This window comes from Cuculus canorus, chromosome 12 (genome assembly GCF_017976375.1).
Source record: "Cuculus canorus isolate bCucCan1 chromosome 12, bCucCan1.pri, whole genome shotgun sequence".
Classification (NCBI taxonomy): domain Eukaryota; kingdom Metazoa; phylum Chordata; class Aves; order Cuculiformes; family Cuculidae; genus Cuculus; species Cuculus canorus.
In genome coordinates, this window is record NC_071412.1 from 21334595 (window position 1) to 21353840 (window position 19246).

General features: G+C 39.0%; 1 protein-coding gene and 1 long non-coding RNA gene across 15 annotated transcripts in view; one reads left to right on the forward strand and one right to left on the reverse strand.

Annotated features, from left to right (window-relative positions):
- Positions 1–16445, reverse strand: part of TJP1 (tight junction protein 1) — a 187064-nt gene extending 170619 nt beyond the window's left edge. For 7 of the 9 annotated variants that reach the window (XM_054078160.1, XM_054078162.1, XM_054078161.1 and 4 more), the window contains exons 1-2: positions 16013–16370; positions 12969–13119 (exon numbers count right to left, since the gene is read on the reverse strand). In XM_054078160.1, the coding sequence (XP_053934135.1) occupies positions 12969–13119; positions 16013–16355 (494 nt within the window). In that variant the 5' untranslated portion in view covers positions 16356–16370. Of the gene's footprint in view, positions 1–12968; positions 13120–16012 lie in introns of all 9 variants that reach the window. The other 2 variants (XM_054078158.1, XM_054078156.1) reach the window with 1 other exon arrangement.
- The window catches only part of LOC128853404 (uncharacterized), a 33565-nt gene extending 14507 nt beyond the window's left edge, over positions 1–19058 (forward strand). For 3 of the 6 annotated variants that reach the window (XR_008451947.1, XR_008451944.1, XR_008451945.1), the window contains exons 7-11: positions 4754–4951; positions 7872–7987; positions 8854–8946; positions 18165–18236; positions 18921–19058. This is a non-coding gene — a long non-coding RNA (uncharacterized LOC128853404). Of the gene's footprint in view, positions 1–4753; positions 4952–7871; positions 7988–8853; positions 8947–13679; positions 15101–18164; positions 18237–18920 lie in introns of those variants that run through there. The other 3 variants (XR_008451946.1, XR_008451948.1, XR_008451949.1) reach the window with 2 other exon arrangements.
- Positions 19059–19246: the final 188 nt, after the last annotated feature.

Consider the following 19246-nt stretch of genomic DNA (forward strand, 5'->3'; position numbering starts at 1 on the left):
CAGTTTTCCATAATCTTATGAATAATTGATGGAAACATACACAATTGAGCTCTGTTTATATGGACAAGGTTTACAAGTGGTCTATAAAGATATTGTTGCTTTTTTCATGTTTGTTTGTAGAAGGAATACCCGTCCTCTTACCTACCTTTCAGTAATAACTATTGGTAAAGTTACAGGGAAATTAACTTCAAGAGTAAGAGAACAATATCAAAGGGATGAACAAACCCGGGAAGTCAGACAACTTCAAAACTGAATTTTAACGATCCTCTCGTGCCTGCCTGCTGCCTATTGCCTTTATCTTTCTATGTCTTCACTAATAACGATGGCGTATTTGCTTGTGTAAAGTAAAGGAAGCCAATGGGCAAAAGTCCTACATAGAATGTATTTCAAAATGCCACGAGTGGTATAGATGTGTACGTAATCTAACATTACTTTTATCAGATAAGCATCATGTGTCTCTATGCTGTATGTAGCAACAGATAGCGTAATATATAGCATATACATTCTGTAACTGAGAAACAGATCAAGCAAAAACTGACTCTGCCTAGTTCTAAAAGAGCTGGCTATATCTCTACATAGCTGAACACACCGGGGTGATTTGCGGGCAGTGTTTACTATTAATTTGGGGGAGGGTTGGAGGAAGGCAAGAGAAAGATCTAGCCATGTCTAAATAACGCATAGGATTTCTTGTGTCTTCCATGGGTTGATTAAAATCATGTTTTCCTGCTTGTTCCTTATCCTTTATCCCTTACAGAAGGAGCACAAGGCAATAATTTGCAGCAAGATTTTTATGTAAGCGTCCCCCTTACAAGGGTTTTATACAGAAAGGAAACATATGGTTCTGAAAGAGCTCTAATACCCAGGTACAGCTGGTCTTTGAAGATTTTAAGTGATCCAGATAAAAAGAATGGGCAAATGCCTCCCAAGGGAAATTGTGGCTGTTCTGACACTGTTCTTTGTCACAAGTGTAACACTTATGGGGAGATGTCTATGGAGACCTAAGAATAGAAAGGAGATTGTATTGGCAAAAGAAAAATAGGCATATAAGCAAATAAGACAAAAATAAACCCCTTGGCCTGGTCAGCAATAGAGAACTTAATCACAGTCTTCCAGGCTGGCAGCAAAGAAAAGCAAGCAAACTGATTAATTCATCTATTGTTATTAGTTAATGCAACAACCTAACGTTTCTCCATGACAGCAACGCCTCTGTGCCAGGTTTTTATTATCCTGCGGCACTGGCACTCTTAAAATTCATATTACTCAGAGATTTTACATTGATTGAAAATGGAGTTCTGTTTGCTGGGTATAAAGAGCGCTATCACACATAATTTAGTGTCAGACCTTAGGTGAGAATCAACCTTGTTTTCTACGTAAAAGACTCATTGGATTTAAGGACAAGTGACTTTCATAGAAGGAAAGATCTATGGTGCCCAATTTATTTGAGGAGCTGATCCCAAATAATGATGCTCGATCTTTATCCTTATCAAACAGAAATATAACATAGCACCAACCATACTTAATCCGGCTTCATTACTGGGTATCCCAGAGTCCCAAACAGAAGAGCCAGAAGCTGAGACTAGACACCGCCATTAACTGCTCTTGTGCAGGGTAGAATTCCCCAAGGTATATGGGATAGAGAATAAACTTGGTATAGAGAATGTGAAATTTGGGGCAGAAAGTTCACAACAGAAGGTATAGGAAATCAGGAAAATTTATGAAACTCTTGTAGTTTCATGACTGCGAGAGGTAAATTAAAGGAGCAAGAGAAATGAGGAAAGATGGAAGAGGATTGCATAATCCAGTCACAGGCCTGAGAAGAGGAACCTTTCAAAGTTCCACTGGGATCGGTAGCAAATCCAAAGCTTACTGTTAATACAAACAGGAAAGCTAAACCAGAAGCCACAGGCCAAGTCTGGATAAATGAAGTTTTATTTGGCAGGACTACTCAAAGTAAAAATCCCATTTCAGAAATAATCCACTATCCCATCTATAGTTAGAACAGCAATGAAAATAAAGTTGCTAATACAAAATAAACATATAAACCCATCCATTTCTCTAATTCTGCAGAAAGAATGTATGTGGCTAAGGTGAAAATCTTGTCCTGGGGCTGCCACTGGATAACATGTCCCTAACTAGAAGGATTAGAACTACCATGACATAAGAAATCCTAAGCTAATTTGGAAGTAGAACAGCTGAAGAAAGGCTGTTCAACAGAAGTTGGAATTAGAGCGAGAGGTTAAATTGCTTCAGATTCTTTCTGTCTGTGCTGATCTTGATGCCAGATGTGAGTCTGGGAGAGATAACCATCTCTCAAAGCCACCAAATCTTTCACAAGACAGGAATTTTAGGAGGCAGTCTCAGATACTGTATCCAGGTGTATTATAAGAAAAAGTTCCTTTTATTCTTTTCATGTAAGATTATTGCAAGAATAATTAAAAAAAAAAATTTGAGGGAGATACAGTTGGGTTTTTTCATAAACAAAGAGACAAAAGATATGGAGCCAAAAGTTTAAATTATGGTAACTATTTTAAAGCAACTAAAAGCTACTTGACACATTTTTAACAAAATACATCCAAGGACTAAATACAGAAGTGTCCTTGACTGAGTAATTTCCCAAACCAAAAGCAGTAAGCTATGGTCAGCCTTAAGTAGGTCCAAATTGCAGTCTTGTTCTACAGTATCTGCACGAGTGTTTTATAGTGTTATAGGTTATTAAGCATGTTGGTGTAGAACAATGTGCAGCAAGGCTGGCTGCTCGTAGGTTGTAGAGCACGAAGAGATACTGGCTACATAACAAATTAGTAACAGCTGGATGATTTGGAACCAGAAGGCCTAACATGCCAGTACAGGGCAAATTTCACTCAGTTTACAAAACAAGACTACTTTACCTAGGGCAATAAAACAATGCCTCTAGATTGGATTTTGCAGAACCTGAGGCTCCCTTGTGAAACTGTGTGATAACTTAGGCATGACAAAGATGCCACTGGATCAGGGAGCCCAGCAGAGAAATTCTGCTGCCTGGAAAGATTCTGGCTTGAGAAATCCTGATCGCTTGAGGAGCTGAAATGAATGAAGAAATTAAGCTTGAGGTTACAAAATTAAAAATGGAAGTCTATGCTGCTGTTCTTTAGTATGTCTTTATGAATATTTTGATTTCTTTAAGAAATAAACCTGTATTCTATCACAATTTATCTGTAGAAAGACTTCATTGTATGAAGCGCTTAATATTTTCTGCTTTTAGATACTCTTTTTGCAGAGAGGTGGTATTTATTCTCAGCGGGAGGACACTTTAGATTTAATGTCATATTTCAAAAGAGGTTTTCTTGCTGTCTTTTGCTCTTTCCCTTTGACAGAGACTGTTGCTGAGTAATGCTCAGGGTCATACTTTTGAAAAGCAAGTTCTTTCTTTGCAGCATTGCTGCAGGACCCATGGCAGAGCGTATATCCAGAGGACTCGGCGCTTGTCCTTCTACAAGATAGAGGTTCAGTGCTGTAAGGGATGTGTCTGGCCAAGACTTAGATGCAGATCAGTAAAGAAATATGAAAGGGAAAATCAGCAACTGTAGAAATGTTTTTACATGCGTGTGTGTATACAATTTTGAAATATTAAGCAATAAAGGCATTAAATGTAAGGTAATTTGTTCCAGTGGCAAACATACAGCAAGCTATTAGTCCAGGTCATTACTTGCTGTGACAAAAGTCTTTGCCACAGAGTGCAGAGAGCTTCAACTGAAGTCAAAATAGTTGACCCAACTTATCAAAGATAAATTTATTCTGAATACAAAGTCTTGAAATAATGCCTAGATAGCAGTTATTTTCCTAAGAAAATTTATTACCAGAACAAAACTTGCTTGAAAAAGAAGGTCTTCTCACATCTCTTGGCAGAACATCAGATATTGTAGTAAAATACAATAATTTTCTCCTACAGTGAATTTCTACACTTAAGGAACTTTTGTACAACTAAGCATTCAACTCATATTTAGTTACAAAACTGGACCGATGTCTCTAGTGGGATACTTAGCATAAATACGGCATTGCAGAACAATTGTCCAGTTCGTTCATTGCTAAATGCTGCTTCCACAAAATTAATAAATGCTATTAATTGCAAGGAAAGCAGAAGCAGACCTTTCATCACATGATTCAAGAGATAATCCTTGAGCAGGTTTGTTAGCACCGAAGGTGACAGATTAACAAATCCTGGCTCTGATGGTTACTGTATTTCCAGTCACACGGCAGGTCTTTACAAGGACCTTAACATTTTCCCTATTTATAATTTGATTTCTAGTCCCTAGTTTTGTTCCAGTGTTGTAGTTCAACTGGTTTTATGGTTGTCCAATACAAAATATGACTAGTCGGTGTGTGACATGTTACCTCTACAGTGTGGGAACATATTTTGATTTCTACAGCACTGAGTCAGCATTCTGATGAGTTAGCATTTATATTCCCGACAGCTGTTTATTCCTCTCAATGTAATTTCAGAGATAAATGTCCAGAAGGGATTTGCTGCCCCAGATCTATCAGAAAACATATTTAAGATATTCTGTGGTATTTAAATCATAAAAAAAAATATTATTCAGTAATACTAGGACAAAAAGCGTTTAATTTTTAACATTAAAAAAATAATTTAAACCATACTATGTTATTTTTAAGTATAATGCAGTAAAAAGTCAAAGTATTTTTATTTTCTGTGAGAAAATTTAAGAAACATACTGAAACTTCCAATCACTATTTTTATTTTACTCTTTTTATTTAGGGTTGAGAAAGTAGCCTCAAAAAGAAGCGATAGGAACCAGTGCATATAAAGGACTGAACTGCTCCTGGAATAGCTGATTGATTGTGTCTTTCTAAAGCCGTGGGACTACTTGGCACAGTGGAACATAAATCTCGATAGAAGGCAGAACCAGTAGAGGATTAGGTGGATGAGGATTCACTGCATCCTAAAACTCTTCAGGTGATGCTGCAAGGTTATTTTGGCAAATATGGTATAGGCTATGGTCATACACATGCCATCATTTCTTATCTGCTTTTTGTTTCAATTTTAATCCTCTCGTACAGCAATGCAGATGGTGCAGAGCAGCACAGTTTTTATTTTCTTGCACCAGCTCTGTAGCGTCTATAGGACACAGTTATAACTGAGATGAGAGACAAACCAAGGAATAAAACCATAAAATAAGAGTTTTAAAATGCGAGCTGTAGTTTTGATACTAAACTCTAATAAAAGAGCAAAACTCGAATGTTATTACCCTAGGACTTTTTTCCCCAAATACTTACTTATATCAGTAAATGAGGTTAAACAGGTGAAAATCTTCATCCATATTTACTGTTAAAATCTGAGCTATGGGGCAGACTTTATTGGGAAAAAAAAAGTCTTGAATCTGAGCATTCAAGATCATTTATATGGCTGTGACATATGAACCATAAAGAAAAATGCATAAGTAGGAGATAATAATCTCTTGGATCTATTAATGAAAATTTATTTGGGTCATTTCTGTGCAAGTGTTGCATTGCCAATGGAGACTAATTTATAGCGCTCTCAAAAAACATTAAATGAATCTTGAGATTGGACAGTGGTTGCAAATTATTTGAGCCCTTCTAAAATGAATCAATAATCTGGTGTCTGCATTTGTCAGTTTTCTTCTGGCTATAAGATAGCAGTGCTGTAATTTTTTATGTGTGTGTGTGCAACATCTCACTAACATCTAAAAGCCTAGCGATGAATGGGTGTCAGGGTCAGTATATTTGTATAACAGGCATTGCAAGTTTAATGCATTGCTTAATTCCCATCTGTGTGGATAGTACAATTTCTTATTTATACTTCAGTCTTAAACGATACAAAAAGAATGTAATTTTATTGAATGAAATGCTGCTTTAAGTGATTTTGTATACGGCTCTCTACCTCTTGAGAAATCATTAGCTTGCACAGCACACTCCTACATGTACTTTCTCTGCAAGAACTGTAAAAACGTTGTGCTGAGGCTCACGTGACTATTCATGCAATAATATCCAACTCAAAAGTTTCTAAAACACTGTGCCATATACATTGTGAATGATACCAAAAGCAACCACAATGATAATTTTTTTAACCATAAGCTGAGCGCCTGTTTCTTGCTAATATTGTTACTGGTGTTATTTGTATGACTTCAGTGCTGGGAGTACCCAGGTGAGACTGATAAATGTGTATTTCAACCTAGAAGTGTTTATGATCTAATTATGCCTTTATGGAAGTGTTGTTATGACAGAAAAGTCTAAATGTTGTTATTACCTATAGTTTAATACATTCTTTTCCTGAGCGGGCAAGCAGGGCATATGCCAACAGCACACTTAGAAGGAATATTTTGTGGCAGTTTTATGATTCAGAGCTGTAGGGGTGGATCTGTAGGAAAGAATATGTAAATTTACAGAGAGGTAATCTTTCTAAGTACAGCCAAGCCTTAAGAGAGAATGCTTCTGTGAAATGGCCATGCTAAGATGCAGTCATTTTGTTATGACCTCTTATCGAGGATTGGCTTAAATGTAAATTAAGTTATGGCAAGAATATGTGCATATTCCAAGTGACTGATCAGCACGATTCCAGTGGGCATGCATACTACTAAGCCCACCTCCTCTCACACATATCTCTTCTCAAAACTGACACTTCTATTTTGTTAATCTTTAACAGAACCTCCTCACTTTTATGAGAGGAAACCATCGTAGAAGAGGAGCATCATCTTGAGAGGGTTCAGTTTTGTGCCCCTCAGTAGAAGAAGTTACTGGAGTGTGTCCAGAATGGGGCAAGGATCTGGTGAAGGGTCTGGAGCACAAGTCTTGTGAGGAGCAGCTGTGGGTACTGGGGTTATTTAGCCTGGAGAAGAGAAGGCTGAGTGGAGATCTCATTGTTCTCTCCTCCTTCCTGAAAGGAGGTTGTAGTGAGGTAGGTGCTGGTGTCTTCTCCCAAGTAACAAGTGATAGGGTAAGAGGAAATGGCCTCAAGTTGCACGAGAGGAGGTTTAGATTGGATATTAGGAAAAATTTCTTTACTGAGAGTGGTGAAGCATTGGAAGAGGCATCCCAGGAGAGTGGTCTCCGTCCCTCGAGGGGTTCAAAAAACATATAGACGTGGCATTTTAGGCCATAGTTTAGTAGGCACAGTGGTGTTAGGCTGACGGTTGGACTGGATAAAATTAGAGGTCTTTCCTAAACTTGATGATAAACCAAAGATAAGTTAGAGTAGTCTGAGGCTGCGCTGCTCAGCTGTAGAAGCCAGAAATGAGGGAAAATCAAAGACTGGAAAAGATGTGTTCAAGGCCAAAAACCTATCTTCATCCTGTTTCTGGGTTTTTTGCAAGCAGAACCTGGGGAGAATAGATAAGTGGGTTCTGGATATTTTGAGTCATGGGATATTGTGTCAGGAAGCTCACGTAATGTATTGCTATGGTGATGGTTATCAGAGTTGGTATTTTTTAGTGAAAAAAACCCATATAAGTTGAGCGGCTTACATAAGCTACTGCTGCTTCAGTCAGAACTGCCTTTTAGTTGTCTAAACTATCTTAGAACTTGTCATGTTTTACATTTCGTGCAGCAAAAGTAGCAGTTTACAGAAGTGACAATTTATATACATGAAAGTGCAGGCTATTACCCTGAGCTGAGCAGGCTGCTAACGAGGGAGTCTTGTCTTTTTTGTGAGGTGCTATACTTACTACAGTACCTGATAACTGCTAAGAAATTCCAGTAACAGACCGGAAAGTACTTCTTATGGTATTTCTAAAATGGAAATCTCCAAAATGACTTGTGAAAGACACTTGTTCTGGCATCTTTGTTTGCTTTTCTCATCCTTCATTTCTCTTTTACACTTCTATCTACTGCTGATGATAGCCATGGCTTATCTGTTCCAGGTTCCAAACTGAGATGAGCAGCTTCCTGTCAAATAAGCCAATGCTACTGGACAAATTGACCTTGACATGACTGCTGTGATGCCAAAAGTCACCAGCTAACTGGTAACAACCGTTAGGTATGTCAGTGCTTATTTTTATTGTGGGTGCATGTCATAAGAATATCGTGTGGTAAGCGCAACAGTGCTGTGCTTTGGCTCATCAAAATCTAATTCTCTTGAACCTCAATAAACATTTGGGATCACACATAATGTGAATAAAACCTTTTCCATATGCATATTACCTGCTCCCAATTTACAAAATATGTTTGCACTAAAAATACAGGCAAAATTAGGGATGGCATCTTCACAGCAGTAATACTGGCAATGACTTGGGCATGCCAAGTAGCAGATGTTTGGAGGAAGCCAGTCAAGGTTTTGTCTCAGTAATTGCTGGCAAGAAATAGCTGTTCCTGCTTTCTTGATCCTTGATTGCACTGGCGCAATACTTCCTCTCTTGCAGAATACACTCTATGAAGAGGTACATAATCCATCAGAATTTTCTCTTATAAATTTTTCCCACATAAATTTCATCAGGAGAGCAGGATTTGTTTTCTATTTCCAATGACATTCCAAATCATTCAGATGTGGAGAAAACCATGAGCATTCATGAAGGACCACTGTATTTCCATACTAAGCATGTCCTTAGAAGCTCTTTTGAGGACTACATACTTCTCTAAATAATCCTTAGGAATAGGAAAATACGAGGTAAAATAAATGAGAGCACCAGAGCCCACTTTTTCCTATCAAGTTGCTATTTTACAGAAAAACCTATCCTCCCAACTTCTTTCCCCAGCAAACACATACAGGTTTGGGAGGGTGAAGGAAGAAGAGAAGTATAATTTAACCTTGTGAGCCTGCTTTCAGAATAAGGAGAATGAATATGCACATAGAGAATTGCTCTGTATAGAATATGGGTTACAATAAATCCTGCTTTTTTAAAACAGTGTATGGCATTGGCAGCACTGAGAGTTGACTGGAATGCTGCTTTACATTTCTACGTGCGCATTACTACATCAGTAGTGTAAAGATGATTACAGGTAAGAAATTACCATTATGTTCAAAGACTGTCGTGGCCAAAGGGACATTCCACACCACAAGATATCGTGCTCAGTATATAAACTCGGGGAGTTGGCCAGGGGTCAGGGTTCACCGCTCGGGGATGGGATGGCCATTGGTCATTGGGTGATGAGCAATAGTATTGTGCATCACTCGTTTTGTATGTTCCATTACTAATCTCTCTCTCATTTGCTGTCCTATTGAACTGTTTTTATCTCAACCCAGGCGTTTTACTTTTTTTCATTCTTCTCCCCATCCCACTGGCAGCGCGAGGAGCGAACGGGGTTAAACTGGGGTTAAACAGGCTGGAGTTAAACCACGACATCCTGTTATGTCACTGAACACAGCACAACTGGGCAGGATATATCAGCTCCTTGGACACCTTTTAGAAGCAGCAACTGCTGTCGTGTTCAGTGCACCCTACTTTGGTGTAGTTTCGCATACTTGCATATCTGATCCTTTAACTCTCATCTTCTCCTTTATTCATTTTTTTATTTCCTCCCATACGCTGTTTCTTCTCTGGAATAAAGAGTTAGAGCCCGCTCAAATATTTTTCCTATGGAAAGCATTCTGTCCCATGCATTTGGTTATCTTTGCCTTTCTCCAAATGTGTTCTAGACCTCATGTAACATTTTGAAGATGCAAGCAGCAGAACAGCCCGCAGTATTCCAGGTGTGAGCAAATTGTGGTGTTATAGACTGGCATCATTATCTTTTATGTTTTGCTCTTTTTTTGCCTTTCCTAACAATTCCAAATAGTTGCAGTTTTGGACTGCTGCCACTGGGTGATGTTGTTTTTATGAAACTCTCTATCTGTGATAATAAACTTCCACTTCTGAGTGGTAGCAGGCAGCTCAGAGCTCATAATTTTATTCATAAAGCCAAGAACACTTGCCCACATACATCATTTCACATTTATCTACACTGAATTTCCTCTGCCATCTCGTTACTCAATCACTGAGTCTTAAGGCCCATCTACAGTTCTACGCATTCAGCCCTCACACTTCCTACGGTGAGTAAACGTGTATCCTCAGCAAACATTTCCACTTCGCTGCTAAGACAAATTTCCAATCAATTTTGGGGTTTGCTGAGGTGAATTGATCTCCTGCAGAATTCCACTGATGACTTCTCTCTGTACTGTCACCGCGCTTACATGGTTGAAGGTTTGGGAGGAGGCATGGTTGTGCTGCTGGGTAATGTGGTATGCGGTACCGGTCTACGGCGTGTTAGAGAGACGTCCCTTCGCTCGGACTTCATGCGTAAGAATCATTTGCACTACTGTTCCCTGCTCTGTCTCTTGCGATGGGATCCTGCATACAGGCTAGAGCTCATCCGCCTGATCTGTGACTTCTGGTTCAGCTGTGCCTGACACTGGTCAGGAAGTGAGGGGGTTATTTGGCATTTCCCAGCAGTGGAGGGCTCTGAGTTTTCTGCCAAGATTCTGCCTTCAGAAGTAATCTTGAAAGGGACTTTTTCTACACACAGTCCAGCATACGCATCCCCGTTCATATGATCAGGTACATCAAGTCTCATGTGTAAGAAAGAACAAACTTCAGAAGGCTAACTTCTAGTGGGAGATGGAACACCGATACTCTTTGCCAAAGGAATGCTTCAGGGCACAGTAAATATATTTTAGAGCATAGGAAGTTGAACAGTACACAGCCTGTGCACCATGACCCAGTAAGATAGGATCCAATGCAGCAGTTTAGTGAGGAAACTGTGTAAAAGAGGAGTGGAAAGCCTATTGAAATGTGATTTAGTTTGATATACCCATAGAAAAAAAGGAACCATATGTAACCTGTTGGAAGTGAGTGAGTATACCAGCTGCATTTTGTAAAACAGATAAAATTTGAACTTTTAGATAGCTATTGGTTTTTATTTGGTTTGGACTTCATGGGCCCGATTTACCATTACAGTGCACTTAATTTGTTGCTCGTTTATGGAAAGTGGGTATGAATGTTCCCAAGTCAGCAGGGAATCATCTGCAAATTCCTGATGTGAAAATTATCCTCTCTCTCGGTTTGGGTTTGTACTCTTCACTGACTTGTGTTTGGATGCCATTTGTTCCTATCTAGAGGGCACAGACTCCAAAAGAGTATTTTGTTTACCGTATGCAGTGAAGGAAAGGCAATATTTGCTTCTCTACCTTTAAAATATCATCATTACATTTGTGTTGGTTGGTGAGGAACATAGACTCCCTAAGTGATGATGATATCTTATCGAACAAAGAAATGCTTCTAAACCTCTCAAATGTATCCTCTATATTTGTGTGTGTGTGTCGTGTCCAGGAAAACTGGACAAACAAATCATCACTACTAAATGTTACGATATTGTTACAATTCTAACTTACCGTTCACAGCAGGAATTTCGAACAGGTAGCCAAGGAATTTCCCAAGCACTGTGATACAGTACCATCTAGTGGCCAAACTGAACAGGACTGATCACAGCTGCAACCTTACGTTCTCAGTATTAACTGCCAAATGTTGCATAGATGCCGCTTGGTTTTATTATTATTATGGCGCAGAAAGCATCCTACTGCTTTTAAAAGGCCTGTTACTTACTGGATAACCTTGCAAATCTAAGTATAACAAGGTTGGTTGTTGCCCTGGCTGTGGGGAGAGAGTATTCCCAGCATCTTCTTTTTTCTTCTGCCAGGGTGTATATGGGACTGATAAAACATATGCTTTTTTATCAGGTAGGATGTATGTAACTATCTTATAGTGAGACTACCTGACTCTGCAGATACTGATAGTGCCAAAGTTGATGATATCTGGTTGGTTTTTTTCAGACCTATCAAGTATTTCCAGCATAGACTAGTTTCAGGAAAGCTTTATTTGTCTATGACTTTCCTAATGTGATTCTTTAGCTGCAGGCACTTCTTAATTGGTTTGGGTTTGTCAGTGAATTGTCTCGTGACATTACAGGACCGGTGCTACAGAATTCATCTACTTAAAGCCACAAGGCACATATTCAGGCTCTGAATGGCAGCCTGTCTCCTCGAAGCCGTGTGAAAGTATATGGAAAAAGGAGTTCTAACTGGAATATCATTAGCTGTGGGGATAGATCAGCCCCTACTCTACAATTTGAGCTGTATTGTATCAAGTGTCCTCATATTCTGTTACAATTTCATGTTTCGCTGCTACTCGGGATCAACTTAAGGTCTTACAACTACATTTTTTTCAATCATTTCACATTCGTTAAGTTCTACTACACTCCTACAAGCTACTGTAATCCAGTACCTACCTGTAGTGGAACAAAACTAACCTAGACATGCAAAAGTATTAAGACTTCATAATCTACTAGTAGTTTATATGCTACTGACACATCAAAGCAGCAGTACAGCTTTTAACTAGTTTTCAAGCACTTTTCTCAGAAAGTGTCTGTCTTTGCTGGACACATGTAAATTATCTACAGTATTTCTTAACGTACTATTGAAAGCTCTAGTCTGCTCTCATCTGGATTCCTTATTCTTTAATTAAGCAAACACCTGAACTGAATGCTATCTACATAAACTGCAGCATTTTAGGACTTTCCAAAGTTTTATTTGTATCCTCTTTTAAAGTTCAAATCTGAAGCAGGAATTTAAATCCCAGTATCCCAGCATCTATCAAGCTATGTCTTCTTCAGGTTCTATTCCTCTTAAATAAAAATAACAGGAACACTGATGTTAACTTAGGCTGTCTCTCACCTTCCAAGAAAATTTATGAGTAAAATGTGCTTCCACGTATGCCCTTAGTGCTTGAACACCGAAAACTAGCAGTGTCATTAATGCACTGCTTCATTGCTGATTACCTGCAGTAAAGACCAGAGGTGACCCCCAGCATTCATCAGCATCAAAAGATGTTCATTATACCAAACAGAATCGTCACTTTCAAATGCCAAGTAAAATCACATGCAAATGAAAAGCTTGGTGAAAGCATCAGTGCTGTTCTTCACTTACATGGAAACTAAGCGACAGGAAATACTGTGATCATTAAAGACATCACGACATTGATAATCTTAACCTGTATTTGTCGAATGATTGATTCAGTTGTTCCTCAGCAGGAGGGCTTCCTTCTTGGTCCCTCATCTGGCAGGTTTCATGCAGCTCCATCTCTGATACAGCTCTCAGTTTTGTTTGCTCTGATAATGCTGGGAAATATCTATGCATACGGTCTGGAAAACAATAAAGAAATTTCTCTAAAAGCTCATACGTAGCTCAAAATAACACCTATGGTTTGATGTGATTCTGTCTGTGATATTACATTTTGGTCCATGGCTGGTTTAGGTAAATAATTTCTTTTGACCTTTTACAGTAAAGTTGTTTCAATGCCTATGCTTCCAATAGACTTGAGAGGTACAGGTCAGACAATTTATAGGAATATTGGAAATAAACCAAACATTCTTACTCCGTATAAAGTCCTGCATGGCCAAAATGAAGAACTGATTTCCTACTGTATTGTATGGGTAGGTAATAACCAGATGTTTCTCCTCATGAAGTCACTGGTGACTAGTGACTGTATGTTCACTACAATGTGAATTCTAGAAGACTAAAATAATCAAGTCACTAGTGTCTTGAAGAATAAATACTGCTATAACACCCCTTCAATTACTATGGGTATAATTATTTGAAATAGTGAGAGAGAAGAGTTCAAAGTGGTGTCAAACCAGCTGTGTGCAAACAACAGTACGTCGTTGACCGGCCACATTTCACTAACACATTTTAGTTTTTGCAGTGAACTACTTTAGTCTGGAGACTGAGTGACCTCTTGGAACTGTGCCGCATTTCCAGCACCTGTCAAATGGTTCTTTCTGTAGGGCATGAAGACAATGGAAACACATTAAAATACCCATATCTGCCAACACAGGCGGGTCCAGAATACAGAAATTGGCCCCTGCTGCACATGCAGTTGATCAATAACGGGGATTGATTCTGTTCTGTGTGCTGTCAGCCTGCTATAAAGAGTCCTTTAATGAGTACGGTGGACGGGATGGCGCTCTACTGCTGCGTTAGCTGGGGTGTCGAAGCCACATAGCACCGGCATCGTCACTTCTCATCATGCGTCTAGACAGTATTCCTTCCACTTTGATTCCTTTGTCCTATCAATCAGCTTTTATAGCGTGAAGAAGAAAATTATTTTAATGGAAATAAGAAATGATGCTCTTGTTCATCATACCCTTCTGTGTACCTTATAACAGGGTTTATCAAAATCAATCTATAAAATTCCACAATGCGTGGAAATCCCTAACACATAATCCATTTAATTGAATCCACAACATGCATGATTTTAAACAGATTATGTTCATGAATTAATGTGCATATATAGCATGTGTTTTTATTTGCCTGCTATCTAGTAGATTATTATTAGCAATAACAGATTCTAAAACTAGCTTTGCACATTTGATGTGTGCTACTGGGGGAGGGGAAGGAGGAAAGAGTGTAATAGTGGCTGAGCTAAGGCAGCCCGAGGCATTTTTCTGCCTACACAAGGCACAGACAGACAGAATGGATTGGGGACACTGTTCCAACAGTATCCTTTACTCTTCTGGAAATGTGCAGCATTGGCTTTCTCCTTTTTCTCTATATCTACTGTGATGTTGTCAGGGAGACAGAGTCCTTGACTTGCACCCAGCTGCTGAAGCCATCGCCCTTTGTGACAGTACTACCCCCCAAACCCTGCACCCACTGGAAGATTTACATCTCTTCTTAAATGTTTAAGTGGTATAGAATAAAAATCTCCCTGTGCTGTCTCTGCATTTAATTCAGAGGCAGCCAAAGTTACATTCCAAAATGCACGTTACGAAAGACCTGGCTTTGTAATGTATTTATAACCAATTTTATTTATATTTGTATGCTTTTAAAGAAAAAATGATAGTGTAAAGAGGCCTAAGAAGCCTTTTCATAATGCGGCTGTCCATGAAGTGCATTCTACATGTATTAAAATCCACAATGACATTTGTGAACCGCCTTCGATTTTCTTGTAACTGCCATAAAACCATACCGTAAATTGATCTTGAAAAGATACACTAAATGGGTGTCTGTTCATAAGCTAATGATGGTAAAATATCTGTTGCCCTCTTGAGTAAATGGATCTGTAACAGTCAATTTTAAGAGTAATATGGTTTTCAAGAGATGACACCGACTACAGCTATTTTAAAGGTCAGAATGGTTTTAGATTTTAATTTTTCTTATTTAAATTATTAAAATTCTCACCGTGCTCAGACTTACTGATTTTCATGTATAAATAGTTGCAATACTAAGATGATTATACTTGTTACTGAACGGATTGGTAAAAGACATGGCTATTTTAATTAAATTCTAAGAGGACATTCTGTATATAACCTTTGAGCACAACCCTGCAGTTATTGCTGAGGAAACTCTCGCTGATTCGAAAGTCTCGAATTTGTAATATAACAGACAGAAAAAATAAAAATAGGTCACTAGGATGTAATTGTAAACACTCTGCAGGTATTTTTCACATTATCTCTGCTAATATCTAGGAAAACGTTGTTTCTCAAATAAGCATGAATAGTGCCTGATGTCTAAGTAACATTTTGATTAACTTCAATTCTATTGTTGATAGAATCTTTTTCATGCAGCTGTTTGCAGATAGGTGTAGTAATTAATGTGACTAACGAGAAGAATGCGAAAGAGATCAATTAGTCCGGCAGGATGCCTACAGAACTTGTCAGTCTATTTTTAAATATTTCAGAAATGGGAAGGAAAGTAAAAGATCAGCGTTATATTTCTGAACTAGGCATTATCAGTAGTGCTTAGGAATCCTTTTCCCAGTCCTGACTCCTATTCATTAGTAGCAGCAATGTTAATTTACAGCATTTTGCTACCAGCCTAAATGTTCAAATTATAACAATAACATATATTTGTTTAATAAATGTTCCTCCCCATTCTTTTCTCTTTTATAACAAAGAAGTGTAAAGACAGGAAATACTCTCGTTTAGTGCAAAAGAGAAAGTAAACACTAATTATAGCAAATAACTATTAGCGTCAAAGGATCGCAAGACGTTACCAATATACACTTAAGCATTTCAGAGCAGACAGTGACCTTACCTTCATAGCAAAGGAGAAAGCATGTCAGCAAGTTAGGGCAGACCTCCTCCAAAATGGAACAAAAAGCAGAGAAAGCACTTGGGCCTTTTAAAAGGAGTTTATCTAAAAAATATTCGGTCCTCTTCACGTAGCTCTCCTGAGACCAAATGTCTTTGTATTCCTCCAAGGAAAAGACTCTCTTGTAAACCAAATATGACAGCACTTTGTTCACATCCAGCTCCTCCATTATTTTCTCTCTCTGATTGCTTGGGATTTCAGAAAGCCACTTATTCTTGTTTTCATTTTGTCTTTTGGTAGATTTTGCACAGTTATAGAACCAAGATTTGGCTGTTCTTCCAAACATTTTGATGTTTAAATAGAAAATAGAAAATTCTACTTCTGCATTTATTGTGCAGTATTCAGTACGCAAAGTAAACATAATGTGGATGGACAGAATGCAAATACATACTGCTGTCTGTGATTATTGTAATTCTAATGGAATAAAGAAAGCCTACATACAAATTATAAAGAAATCTAGCTCAGTGCCTGCAGCCTCCTAAGAGGATTACATTACACTAATTAGCCCTTTACAACCGTTAACAGCTTCTGAACCGTAATGATGAGACTGAGAATTGCTTAGTTACTGTTACTTTTTAATTCTGTAACTGATCTTCAAAGATATCCCTTTGCAAAAAAAATAATTCATTCAAGAAGACAGCTGATCAGACTGAAATCATCTGTACAAACTGGTACAGGACATAAAGTGTCTTCTGTACACTTTAATTTTGTATCCCTCAGAGGCCATACCCGAACCACAGCATAAAAGCCTTCCACTACTTATTCTTTTGTAAATCTTTAGCTTTACATTGCAATGGAATTATACATTTAGAGAGCATGCCACTGTGAATATATTGTAATCCTGTATGCAAAAGGTTAAAAAAAGGATTATAGAATAAGAACATTTTTGTGAAGGTAAATCTATCACTGTTAAGAATAACAGCACTTCTGCACGTTTAGATCTTATAGTTGTGTCCAAGCAAAAGGAAGCACCGGACAGTGTCCACGTCGTGCAGCAGGTTGATCAGTGGCGATTACTGCAATCCTGGTGGAGGTGTTCTGCCACTGATAATCATTCATTGAGGATCACACATTACATAACCTCCCTTACGCAAATGCTGCTTAAGACGTAGACTTTTTGGTCTTGTTTTCGTACTTTCTGTCAACATAAATTCTCTGTATTGGAAAGTGATGAGTAAGTCCTACCTCCTCCTCCTGTTTCTTAGTCTATTTTTTTCTTTTCCCATGACTTCCAGTGGATAATGCACTCACGGCCTCAGTCGCCTGCAGCTTTCTCAAGGGGATTTTACCTGTTGTGCACCAAACAAAAATACATTGCCAAGCTTTTAAGAAAACGAATTTAATAATCTTTTCAATCCTGATGGTCTTAAGACACGAACACTGTATCCTCCTGTCAGGCTGCTTCTGTTCCTGGAGTTTCAATTCTTTATCGGTCAGCGTGAAAGCTGACCACTGACCATACCATAATTTCAGAGCTGCATTGTGTGTGCCACCACCCAAACAATTAACTAGCCAGGCTTCACAGAATTGTTTGGAAGCGTGGCCTGTCACCTTGTGGTTGGCTGTGGAGATAACAAGCCTCCTACGTGACACATCTGGAGTAAGGACAAGTGGAATCATGTGCTATTTTAAACCTTATTAGTGGTCCCAGTTTAGAATGTTATGGGTTATTGACCACAGCAGCGACATTCTTGTGCTTCTTCTGTAATCATCTCGAATCTCCTCGGGCAGAGCTGCCTGTGCGTTGCACGGCACCACATACCGCTGGTGAGACGACCTGCGCGGTACAAGACAGGTGGTGAAAGGCATCTGCTATCCTATTAGTCAGGGAGTACAGCTGAACAGGGGTAATACTCAGTAAGCAGAGAAAGTAGCCAACCTGCCTGAGAGCCCCGGCACATCTTCTAGGCAAGCTTTAAAAGTAAGGGCTTCTCTATAAGGCTAATTCTTAACAGTCCCTTCGATTTTCTAACCTCATACAAATACTACCCCCCTTATTCTTTCCATATTCTCAATGAAACCTCATGTTTTTTTCTTCTCTGGAAGCTGTTTCTCTCTCATAAGTTCTACTAATATTAATAATGCGATATCTCAGCAGGTGAAAGATCCCAGGAAAGCCTGACGGCATCTTACGCATCAGCCTTTTCAGCCACTATAACTTCCGATGGTAAGCTTTGCCATTCATTCAGTACACGCTAGAGCGAGCCCAAAGTTACAGGGTTTGGTCTTATAACACCTAAAGATGAGATACTGAGGATGTCACCTGAATACATTTCTCAGAGTTTGACTTCCAAACCAAATCTGTGTTTACTTTATTGTGCTGATAACACCGATGGTCATCACTATCCTAAGTGGAGTAATAAATTCTGCACAGTAGTGAATTTAGAAGCTAAAAAAAAAAGGGCAACTTGTCAGATTAATAATGAAATTAATTTTTAAAGGAAAACGTAGAGTGTGTCCTATTTTTACACGTGCCCGTGGCAGTTCTGCCCACAACAGTCCACCCTTGAAAAGAGTGACCTTGCTGTAAGTGACAAATACTGGTGTCACAAGTTGTATCTTTTCAGTAAAGGAAGAAAAATTTGGTGCAAATGAAAAGCATAGGTAGATATGTTTGCAGAGGGATATTCTCAATATGCCTTAAATAACAAAACCATTACACTGAATAACAAAAGGATTACGAAGTTTAGCCGGGGCAGAATGACCTGAAGAATCAGCTACAGAGCTGTTAGAGAATTCTGAGCATTCATGGGAGAGAAAACAGTACTTTGCAATGAAAATGCAAAAAAAAAAAAAAAAAGGTTGGTATAATGTGAACTGATTAATAGAGAGTGAATTGTACTGCACACAGCGCTCATCCAGGATAACGGCAGACATAAAGGACAGCTGGGAATTTCTGAGTCTATGGTACAGCAGTGCCTCTGGGTCCGTGCCCTGACTGACCTGAGGGGGTTAGAGGAGAGGGGGGCGCGGGGCTCTGCTCCCCAGGGACGGGACGAGGGGGAATGGCCTCAGGGGAGGGTCAGGATGGACATCGGGAATAAGTTTTTCACAGGAAGGGTCATCGGGCACCGGCAGAGGCTGCCCGGGGAGGGGGGAGTCACCATCCTTGCAGGGGTTTGAAAGACGGGGAGACGAGGTGCTCAGGAACATGGCTTAGTGGCAGATGGGAGTGGT